The sequence below is a fragment of the Urocampus carinirostris genome, chromosome 14 (genome assembly GCF_059441175.1).
Source record: "Urocampus carinirostris isolate Australia breed hairy pipefish chromosome 14, RoL_Ucar_1.0, whole genome shotgun sequence".
NCBI lineage: Eukaryota > Metazoa > Chordata > Actinopteri > Syngnathiformes > Syngnathidae > Urocampus > Urocampus carinirostris.
In genome coordinates, this window is record NC_142362.1 from 21680699 (window position 1) to 21692716 (window position 12018).

Below are 12018 nucleotides of genomic sequence, written 5' to 3' on the forward strand. Positions count from 1 at the left end.
GTGATAAGGGTAAGGAAAAGTGGGAAACAGTAACAATGATCGATTCGAAGGAAGAAATCATTGCAAAATACAAAAAGGGTGTACAATTGTCTGCCATAGACGCGCTTCTGGAAGATACTGTAAATGGTTTAAAAATATTTTGTTTTTAGCTTATTACCAGAATAATAATCTTTATCAACAACATGATTAAATTATTATTGATGTTTAAGTACACGCTTTATTAACATTTAAAATTTATTTTAAAGCAGTTTTAGGGGGTCACTTATAGTTGATGTCATCGTATGTGTAAGTATATACGGTGCTTGGTCTTTCAAGTCATTTTGTTATTTAACAAAAAGGTGAATATATTGTACTATCTGTGATTTAGACTGCACAATCCTTTCATTGGATACATTTGAGATGTCGAAATGTTTTCTTGTTTGAGTCACAGCCTGGCATTGAGGTGGTTGGGTCCTGAAGTCAGAGCAGTTGAGAACCACTGCTCTAAAAAGATTAAAAGATTTGGAGTAATAGTGATGTAAAGGCTAAACTACAATTTCGAGGGAGAACAGATGAGATTTCCTCCTGCTACAAATAACTCACCAGGTTGCACCTCCTGTCTTTCTCCAGAGGCGGGAGGGGCATCCCTGGCTGGTGCCGTGGGTGCGAAGGAGCTCTCATAGTGGTTTCTAAGGTGTCCAAGCGCTCTGTTCTGAGGGGGTCTCTGGTCCTGTGCCTGTCGACGCTCCTGCGATAACGTTCCGCTTCACACTCGGAATACGGAGGCAGGGGGTCGTCCTCCTCTGGACGGTGGCTAGGGGAGCGGCTGTACAAGCTGTTACCGGCCTTGCCTCTGGAGCTGCCTTTGGAGGGAGTGTCGCTATCCTCATTGGGGCTTCTTTCCCCTCTCGCCTTGCTCTCCATCACGTGTGTGAGGAAAGCGCTGTCATAGTCCACGTAGCAAGGCTGTCTGGAGGCCAGCTCGCTGTCCCACGTGCCCCTTCTTTTCTGGCGGGGAATCGGAGGGCTTCTGCGGTCCCAACTGTCGTCTCTGTAGTGACGCCTTGGTGGAGGGCTGTAATCAGGAGCATCTGGAGGCTCGGCTCGACGGCTGCGGGAGTCGTAGGAACGCGCAAACTCCTCCAGCTCATCCAGTGAGCCGGTGCGGCCCCTCCGATTTAAAGTCTTTCGCTGGAAATCTTCTGAGCGAGCGTTCCACCTGTGGGAATGGACACGACATGATGGGGTCACTTGAGTAAAAAGACTTGGAATGAGCAAGTACCAATACAGTAATTCCTCACAAGGCTTGGGGAGTAATTGGATACATGTAATTAAGATAAGGACTGCAACAACGAACCGATAAAATCTATTAAGATCAATTCTTAACTCATTCAATGCCAGACGTTTTTCTCAAATTGAGAGAGCCGGTGCCAGACAATTTTAGCCATTTTAACTCATTTTTGAAGGCCTACAGAAAATTTTGTTTTGTAGCTATCTAGATAAATGAAGGTTTGAACCCTCATCTTTCACTTAAAAAGGGATGTCTAGCTTTTACTATTGTTTAGTAAAATTAGTTGAACAACATTAGGTTTCTTAAAAAGTTTTGTTTCTAAGAAAACTGAGACAAAACAGCTCTTTGTGAAGGGATGCATTACAGGCTTTCATTTTGGTGCTTTTTTGGCATTTGTGATACCTCCAATATCTAAACAATTCTTTCTGTAAACACAATGCAAGTGGGCAGCACGGCGGCACAGTGGTTAGCTCGTGTGCAGCACAGTTCTGAGGTCATGAGATCGAACCTCCTGTGTGGAGTTTACATGTTTTCCCCGTGCTTACGTGGGTTTCCTCCGGGCACTCCTCCCACATTCCAAAGACATGCATGTTAGGTGAATTAGCCGGTCCGAATTGTCCCTAAGTATGATTGAGCGAGCAAATTGTCTGTCCATGTGTGCCCTGCAACTGGCTGGCAACCAGTTCAGGGTGTCCCCTGCCCACTGCCCGAAGATAGCTGGGATGGGCTCCAGCACCCCCGCGACCCTACTGTGGATAAGCGGTGCAGATAATGGATGGATGAAATTTAAGTCAAAGTGCTTTATAAAAACATTGGTAAATTTATAAAAGGTGATATTCAATAAAGTACTTGCATTCTCCTCCAATGTTCTTTCTCTTTTTTTTTTTGCAGTTCTTACATATTTGCAGGTGTTTAGCATACATATGTATTTATTTTTGTCTATTGTTAGGCTATTTGACAAATACTTCGATTTTTTTATTGTTTTATATTACAGAATATTCTGTTGTTTTGTTGTTTTTTATGAGTGAAAAACTAATATTTAAATAAAGAGTCATTGATTAATAGATTGATTAATAGAAATAAATAATTGAAAGATTATTAATATTATTGTTAGTTGTAACAAAAGGAAGCAATTTTATTTTGATATATTGTATAAAAATATTTGGTTTTGAAGTAAGAAAAAAGTCACTGAAAGCAATCCATGGCCGATTTTGATTTTTTTTGTGTGCCCAGGGGGTTTGTACACCCTTTTCATGGCCAAATTCAAGCACTTTTAAGGACTTTCAAAGCCATTTTTTCAATATCTCTCCTGTGAATCGTGTACTTTGCAGATCAAAAAATATACTGTATCTGCGATTTACATTTGCGATCTTTAATCTTGCGTGTGTATTTAACATATGATGTGATTTTAAGCTATGGAGTAAATCGTGAATATATTTGTGGATCTGAACAATTTGTGTGTAAATATTTTTGAGACGAATCTCTCCCCATACTGGTATAGGTGTTGGGTAAAATGACGGTAAAATGTAGCAGGAGGTTCTTCCCTTTACAATTCACAACTGGGAAACACTACTTTCATTTTTTGCATGGCCCATAATAATTGTTCATAATTGATACTTAGTCCTTGCACTACTACACATTTCATTTGTGCACCTATCCTCTTGTGCACGACTCGTAAGGAGATGACACTGCATAGGACACCATATGAACTACATCAGCTGCCGATAATTATGAAGGAAATTAAGTCAAGTCATTTTTATTTGCATAGCCCTTAATCACAAAGAGTCTCAAAGGGCTGCACAGGTTATTGCACAGACTATTATTTCAGACAGGGCAGCATGGCGGAGCAGTGGTTAACGCGTGTGCGGGCACAGTTCTAAGGTCTTGGGAACCTCCTGTGCGGGTTCAAATCCAGCTACCAGACTTCCTGTGCGGAGTTTGTATGTTCTCCCTGTGCTTGCGTGGGTTTCCTCCGGGCACTCCGGTTTCCTCCCACATTCCAAAAAACATGCATTTCAGGTCGATTGGCTGGTCCAGATTGTCCCTAGGTGTGAATGAGCGAGTTGTCTGTCCCTGTGTGCCCTGCGATTGGCTGGCAACCAGTTCAGGGTGTCCCCTGCCCACTGCCCGATGATTACTGGGATGAGCTCCAGCACTCCCACGACCCTACTGAGGATAAGCGGTGCAGCTAATGAGATGAGATGATGAGATTATTTCAGACTATTATTACACCATCCCCTGATCTGGAACCAACATGAGGGCAAGGAAAAACTCAAAAACCTCAAAGTGAGGAAAATGAAGAAAAGAGAAGGGACCGCACATGTGGTATCCCCCTTTCAGGAAGAAATGCATTGGCAAAGTGAAGCCACAAGAGAGCAGTGTCTGCATCATTTTTAAGCAGACCTTTTGTCAAACATGGCAAACATTTCAAGCATTTACAAGCACTTCCCCCAAAATTCAAGAACTTTTAAAACTTTGAAAACACAAGAATAATATTCAAGAATTTTCAAGGATTTCAAGCACCCAAACAAAACCCTCTGCACCTTGAAGTCTGGAATATTGGGTATTTTTTCTCGTCTCTCCCGCTCTTCAATTACTGATTCAAATAGTCACTGTGTCCATTCTCAATTTCTACACAGGAAAACACACCTCCTGTCAAGTTCATCGTCGGAGTAGTTGTCTCTTTCCCGCTTATGTCGGCTACGGTGCTTGCGTGGAGCCGTTCTGAGCAAAGACCGGTCGTCAGCGTCTGCGATGGGCGGAAGTGCCTTGACTTGGACGGTGTGGTAGGTGTGTCTGAAATTCAGGTTTCCTCCCTCATGAAGAGAGCTGAGTTCTGACATGCTTCTGCCTGCAAAGACAAAGGCACCTCAACGTCAATATTGCTACCGTAATTTCCAGGACTGTAAGGTGCACCCAGAATCCCCTAATTGACCAAATATTCGAATGTGCGCCTTATAATCGAGCGCACCTCATACGTGGACACAGGGATATTACCATTTGTGAGGCACTTTCTCAAGGTATCTTATTTTCCTCACTCTGAGGTTTTGAGTTTTTCCTTGCCTGCATGTTGGTTTAAGATCAGGGGTTGGTGTAATTGTAATCCTGTGTAGTCATTTGAGAAATTTTGTGATTAAGGGCTATATAAATAAATGTGACTGACTGACTGAAATGCGTTACCATATTTGTAAATTACAGATCAGTCGGATGGATAATAATGGTGACAACGGAAATTGAACCAAACCAGATGCCAATGGTAAGAGCTCTGATTCCTAACCACCATTCAGTTAGGGACATTCGCTCAATTGCATCACAATGAATGTAATATATAATGTAACAGAGTAAGGATTTATTTTTTGCTGTGGATACTGTTTTGTAGTTTTATTTTTTTACTATAATTCTTCTTTGACCAATGTCAGTTTCTTTACACCAAAGGCGGGCAAACTACAGCCTGGGAGCCCGTAAAGCTTTTTCATCCGCTCCGGGAAATAAAAATGTAAAAGAAAATGACAATAGATATATATAAAATGGTTTAAAACCACTCTTGTCCCCCAGTCTCCTACATTGAAACAGACGCCTACATTTAAACTCACTTGATATGTTCATCATGTATTATTTATATTTATCAGGATTTTAATCAGGGCCGCACGGTGTATGAGTGGTTAGCGCATCTGTAGCACAGTTCTAAGGTCATGGGTTGAAATCCAGCTACCAGTCTTCCTGTTCTAGGTTCGGATGTTCTCCCACATTCCAAAAACATGAATGTCAGGTTAATTGGCCGGTCCAAGTTGTCCCTATGTGTGGATAAGCGAGTGAGATATCTGTTTCTGTGTGCCCTGCGACTGGCTGGCGACCAGTTCAGGGTGTCCACTTCCCACTGCCCGATGATTGCTGGGATGGGCTCCAACACACCCGTGACCCAACAGAGAATAAGCGGTGCAGATAATGGAATATGAAAGGTTTATTTATAGACAAAAAAAATATATAACTTACTGTACTTACTGTAAATGTCTACATGTTTATTCTTAAAATAATTACTGTATTTATTTGTCTATAACGCACATTTTTTGATTCCTACATAAAAACTCAAAGTTTGGGTATGCGTTATGCACAAGGTTTTACAATAGTTTTAACAGTTTATAACTGTACTGTATTTGTGCAATAATTGATCAGTTGCAAAATATCTCTGACCACAATCTCAATACATTGATTGTGACAAGAATTGAACTAGAGTCACTGCAATGAGAAGAACGAATGTTAACCACTACACCACCAGTGCTAAAGATGACATACGAAAGGCATTAGATCTTATCTTATTGTCACACTATTTTTATTCCCGGTACCAGAGATGACTGTTAGAGAATGAAGACAGCGAGTCTCTTTGGTGTATCTGATAATGAATCGGACTTTAAAAGGCCCTAAATACATACAATGTATATTTTATGTTGGTTTTGTGTCCATCGTTTACGTTGTCAATCAATGATTTTAACCATGGCCACAAAGTAGACAACCTTTGTTGTGTATGATATATATTTTAAGTTGAGAAAAAGTGAAACAAAATTTTATACCGATTCTTATGGAAAAATAAGGATTATTATACACGGGTGGGCGTTTTACATGAACAACTTTCTCCACTGTTTGTATTCTTTTATTTCTCCCTGAATGGAATGTGCAAAAAAATGAAGGAAAAAAAAAGATACAGTAATTCCTCGGTGATCTCGGTTAATGAGGGACGAACCACCGCTAGACGTATAGTGAGTAGAAATCTTTATTTTTTTCATTTTTTTATTACTCAAGAACAAACCCAATTTACAGGCTCAAGTATTTTTTAACAAACAAATGTACTGTACTTTATACAAATTTTTTTACAAAAAAAACTAACAACTGTACTGTCAAATTATTGTTAAAATTCGTTTTTACTGTTTTATTGCACAACTTTATGAATTAAAGACTTGATCCACTTCACTTTAAATAATAATCAGAATCCAGAACACAGTGCACAATTGAAATCCGTAAAGCAGTGAACCGACAATAACCGAAATGCGAAGTAGCGAGGTGTCTTTGTACAACATTTTGAAATGGCAGCAATGAGAAAAACCTAGATTATATTTACCTCATGTATTCCCGCAGTATCAAATTTGAGATTGCACACTTAGATGCAAATGAAATAAATCTTTTTTTTTTTCCCCTCTCTGCCATTTTTCCATTTTTTTAACCCAAAGCTGCCTGCTACTCAAATAGTTTGCCCACCCCTGCTTTACATCATAGTTGTTCATTATCATTTATGTCACTCACCTGCGGCTAGGTTATTTTCATTTGATGGAATAGGGGCTACCGTGGGCATCGAAGGAATTGAGGGGATGGTTGTTAGCTTGGGATCCACATCTGACGAACGAGCAAGTGGCACCAGAGTGGGAACCCCAGGAATGTAGTAGGGATACATTTGCACCTGAGCAGGCAGCGCACTCCTTGCCTTCTTCCCTGCTTCATACACTGCGTAAGAAACAAGTGTCAGAAAATAGAAAATCTTACTGAAATCTGGAAGCGATTTGTAAAGTATCGCACAGTGTCTGGGGCAGCAGCAAGTCTCAGGGCAACAGCAGCATCTCAGGTAGCAGCAGCAGGAGTGGGGGCAACACTGGCACCAGCAGATACCCATCAGCACCAGGAACAAAACGCTGCCCAATGCCACACAGCCCACGAACGTCCACTCTGAAATAAGGACAACAAGCATGTACAGATACACCCAAAAGACTGACATAACAGTCGGAATATGATAATCTTTATCTAAAGTGCCTTGCAAAAGTATGATGGTTTGATGGTGATTGTGCACTTTTTTTTCAGATCTTTCCAAGAGGTCTGGACTTTGGCTTGGCAATTCTAAAACTTTTATATTGTTAGTTTCGAGACATTACAATGGAGGGTTTGCTTTATGTTTTGGGTCGTTGTCCTGATTGGAGGTGAACCTCCGCCCCATTCTCAGGTCTCTTGCAGACTCTAACAGATTTTCTGTCAGAATTGCCCTTTATTTGGTTCCAGCCATCTTGTTATGAACTCTAACACTGGTTCTATTCCATGCTAAAGAAAATCATAATGCTGCCACCACTATGTGTGACAGCGGGGTTGGTGTTTTCAGGGTGATGTGAAGTGTTACTTTTACGGCAAATGTAACACTTAGCATTCATCCCAAAAAGTTCAATTTTGATCTTATCTGACCAGAGCAGCTTGTTCCACATGTTATGTGTGTCTGCCATGTGGTTTCTTGCAAATGCAAAATGGGCCTTTTTATGGTATTCTTTCATAAAGGGCTTACCAATTTTGTAAAACGACAAGAGCAAAAACATAGGTCAGGAGCCACAAAAATGTAAAAGCATTATGTAAGCCATACAAGAAAGGAAACACAAACTGTATTCATCTAAATTCTTTGGAAATAGTAAAGAATGTGCCCTCTTTTGTCCTACAGAAACCCTATATGTTTCCATTATCAAACATTTTTGAAAAAGCGCCAGTGAGCCACTGGGGCAAGCCAAACCCCGCATGTGTTTCAGACTTGTAAGTGGTCTATTTCTCAAACTACAAACTCTCGTCCTCTTGCTTGGTTGTACAGCATGATGCCTCCAACATCTCTTGTGTTCTGGTCTGTTTGTGCTGTTCTCTAAAGGGAGTAGTACACACTGTTTTAATAAATCTTCAGTGTCTTGGCAATGGAATAGCCTTCATATTTTAGAACAGGAATAGACTGTTGAGTTTCACACGAAAGTTCTCTTTTTCTGTCCATTTAGAGAGTTTAATCCCACCTACAAATGTGATGCTCCAGATACTCGATCGACTATAGAGGATCTTAGGCCCAAGCCCGGACGGAACAAGGCCCAAAATTCGGTTCCAGTTTAAATGTCAATCATTCGGTTAGGGTTTAGGCCGGGCTACTCTCTCGCTGACTTTTTTTTTTTTAAGTATTCACCTGTCATTTTTCAGCGCAGCATGTACACTTTGCAGCGCGCACCAGACCCAGAGTGGGCGCGCGGCTGGTGGAGGGGAAGAGGCCAAAATCACACTTCTTTCCTCCTCCCGAGTCCTCACATAATAAATATGAAAATTTGGGTTTGTTTGGCTTGGTCCCTCAAATGACGGTAATTAGTGGGGCTCCAATTAGGTCGAGCTTTAATACCAGTGGGCCGAGTCGGGCAGATGTTTTAGGCCTGATCTTAACTCTACTGGACTAGCTCAAAGAAAGATCAATTTTATAGCCTCTATAAACAGCTATTATAATTGTTTTAAGCTGTGCTAACATGATTGCACAAGGGTTTTCTATTCATCTATCCTAACGCACTTAGAAAACAGAATGTACTATTTGAACACTGAAGTGCTGTTGCAGGAAATGGGCTTTTAAACACCTATGTGGAAATAATTAAAAACAGAAATTTGCAGCTAAAATAGACATTGACCACATTACCAATGTATGTACTTATTGGTTGACCAACTGGCCAATTGCAGCAAAAACAAATGAAGCAGGTAAAATTGCAGAAAGAGCATAGAGCAGAAAAGTGTTGAAAATGTACCTGGCATAATCTCCACATCAAACTCAGGTAGGATATCGGCCTGCTCAGATGTCCTGCCTGTAGAGAGACGGAGATAAAGAGGGGAGGTCCGCAGAGGGAGCATGAAGCAAGAGTGCAAGTCAAATAAATTCAAGCCAAATTGGAAGCTCTTGCTGGAGAGATGCTCAGCAGAAATAATCAATAATATGCCAGCATCACTAATAAGGACTCTTTACATTTGCAAGTTTCCACATACACAAATGAAGCAATTGTTCCTATATGAATAGAGTTACAGCAACTAATATATTAATCGACAACCGATCGATGATCAAATTAATCGCTATTCATTTTTTTAAAAGCTTTAATAATTAAATACATTTTCGATAGCTTTTGGAGAAAAAAGTCTTTGACTCTTTGATGGTAAATATCTACACATATCTAATGTCCGTCATGATCTATGACCGATTGTCTGAAGTTGAATTAAAATGGAACAGAGGTTAGGTCACAAAACAACAGTGTTTCCCATACCATTGAAAGTCTCTGGCTGATGGTTTTATTTCTCCAACCAGAGTCTCATAAGCATATTTTTAAACATATATAAATGGAACGTTAATCAAAATTACTTTAAGATATCACATCTAAAAAAGCTCACAAATGCCCCTATTTTTGGTCAACTGGTTAATATTCGTGGTTTTGTCTTTGTCACTGCACTAATTTGTTTGCTGAAGTGACCATAAGACAAAAAGACTGAAAGGAAATAAAAAATACGTCAAAGCAGGAAAGAGATCCCGATTTGTCTGATTTTAATTATATGATGGGTTCCAAGGCAGAGTGCATTGTATATCACTAACTAAAGAACCCAAAACAGTTCCTTAAAGTTTAGGTGCATGGTGTTCCTAAATGCCAATATTCAGGAGAGACTAAGGATATTTTTCTTTTTGTTTTACACATTTGTATCTCTATTTTAGTATGTCGCTAGAGGTTCTGTGTTGTTTGATTCAACATTGGTTTAAAGTTGAATTGCGATTAGTTAAAAAAAATTTAATAGTCTCTTTAGAGCATTGAAGAGTTCATATTTTAATGGTTACTTTGTTGTACTGTCTATTTAGTTTTTCAGGGTTTCTGTGTTGCTTGACATTAAACTTACATAATATAAAAAGGTTCACATTTGAATGAGTTAGAAGTTCACTGAAGAGTGAAACAAATAATGTTATATTATAATTGATAATATATCGGTTAAGGCAGCAAAAAAAATCTGAACAGGTGTATCAAAAAAGACAGCTCATAGTAGTTAGCTAAGCTGAAAGAGTTGGGCAGTTCTCTAAAATAGCCTGAATAGCCCACACTAATAGGTTTCACCATACAATAACATACTTATCAACTTATATGGATTTCCCATATTTTACACTATTCTTGATCATTTCAAATTGTGTAAAACAAATAACAATTTCTGTATGTTTGTATATTAGTATTACTTTATTTAGCATTACCGTATACACGAAATATTGTCAGAATATTTTGACTATTTTCGTTTGGAGGGCCGGATGAAAAAGCCTGATGGGTCGCATGTGGCCCATGGACCGTAGTTTGCCTAGACCTGCAATAAAGTAAGCCTTACCCCTCCCCTATGTAAGGCAACACAACGCATTTAGGTTTATGTGAGAAAGGACAGAGAGGGTCTCTGTGAACATGCTTCATTAAAGACTGACCTAAAAGCAAAAATTGGCAAGCAGCAAAGGTGTTAGTCCACCAACTATGAAGCAACAGGCAAATTTTAAAAATTGTTAGTTGTCACGGTCTGATAAAATGTAATTGAGTCGAACCATTCATAAACTGAAAGATTTCAAAACAAAGAGAGTGGAGGAGTTATGAATAGAGTCAAGAAAGATGAAGGAATGTGGAAAGAGAGGTGAGAGCATAGTTGGCAAGGCAGAAGGCGTGAATGTTATAGTACAATGTATCCGCATAAAAAGAGATTTAATACAACTACAGGCCCTCCCGTAGTAACTAAAAATGCCATGAGTTTTCTTTATAGTGGATACAGTGCTCTTGCAAAAAAAAAAACAAATGCCCCATTTTTTTTCTAAGAGTCAACAACATGTGAGATACAATCCTAAAAATAGAAAAAAAAAAATGTATTAAACATTTTATGTTGCGCTAAGAAATAAAAAAAAAGAAAAGTAGGTGTTGCAATATTGACCCCCTTTGAGTTAAGTCTTTTTCGGTATGTCTCTATAATCTTTGCACATCTTGAAACAGAACTATTTGCCCATTCCTCCTTACAAAACAGCTCAAGTTCCTTAAGGTTTGCTGGTGATCCTTGTGCACAGCATTTATCGGATCTTTCAACAAATGCTCTATAGGATTGAAGTCTGGAGTTTGGCTTTGTCAATCTAACACTATATTGTTAGTTTTAAACCATTCTATTGTATATGCTGCTTTATGTTAACGGTCGTTGTCCTGTTAGAAGGTGAACCTGTGCCCCATTCTCAGTTCTCTTGCAGACTGCAACATATTTTCTGCCAAAATAGCCCTGTATTTGGCTCCACCCATCTTCCCATCAACTCTAACGTTCTTCCCAGTTCCTGTTGAAGAAAAGCCACCTCACAGCATGATGCATCCACCACCATGTTTGACAGTGGGAATGTTGTTTTAAGGGTGATGTGCACTTTTACTTTTACAGAAACATCTGACAATAGCACCTTGTTCCAAATGTTATTTATGTCTCCAATGTGTCTCCCTGCGAGCAACAAACAGATCTTTTCATGCTATTCTTTCAGAAAGCGCTTTCTTCTTGCCACTCTTCCATACAGGGTAGATTTGTACAGAGTACAACTAATAGTTGTCTGATGCACTGATTGTCCCAACTCAACTGAGTATGTCTGCAGGTGATTCAATGTGATCATGTCCCCCTTGGCTGCTTCTCTGATTTTTTTATCTTTGTTTGGTATGTTTGCAGTGGTTTTACGGTCTCGCCATTGTGATATTATTGGTCCCACAGTGCTTCGGGAGAGGTGTAAAGTTGCGAAATCTTTTATTCCATTCCTGATTTGAACTTTTCCGAAACTTTATCCCGGACCTACCTGGTGAGTTCCTCGGTCTTCATAATGCTGTCATAATGCTTCACAATGTTGTCTGTTAAGGTGCATTTAAAGTGAGACTTAATAAAATATAGGTGCACTCTGTCATTGTCAGTCATTTAAGTCAAAA

At 39.5% G+C, this 12018-nt stretch overlaps 1 protein-coding gene across 2 annotated transcripts in view; it reads right to left on the minus strand.

The window, feature by feature from the left end:
• Nucleotides 1-12018, minus strand: part of ildr2b (immunoglobulin like domain containing receptor 2b) — a 37997-nt gene that overhangs the window by 5142 nt on the left and 20837 nt on the right. Inside the window, exons 4-8 of one of the 2 annotated variants that reach the window (XM_088352553.1) lie at nt 8830-8886; nt 6836-6982; nt 6566-6763; nt 3920-4121; nt 583-1198 (exon numbers count right to left, since the gene is read on the minus strand). In XM_088352553.1, the coding sequence (XP_088208679.1) occupies nt 583-1198; nt 3920-4121; nt 6566-6763; nt 6836-6982; nt 8830-8886 (1220 nt within the window). The remainder of the gene's footprint in view (nt 1-582; nt 1199-3919; nt 4122-6565; nt 6764-6835; nt 6983-8829; nt 8887-12018) is intronic. The other variant, XM_088352554.1, reaches the window with a different exon arrangement.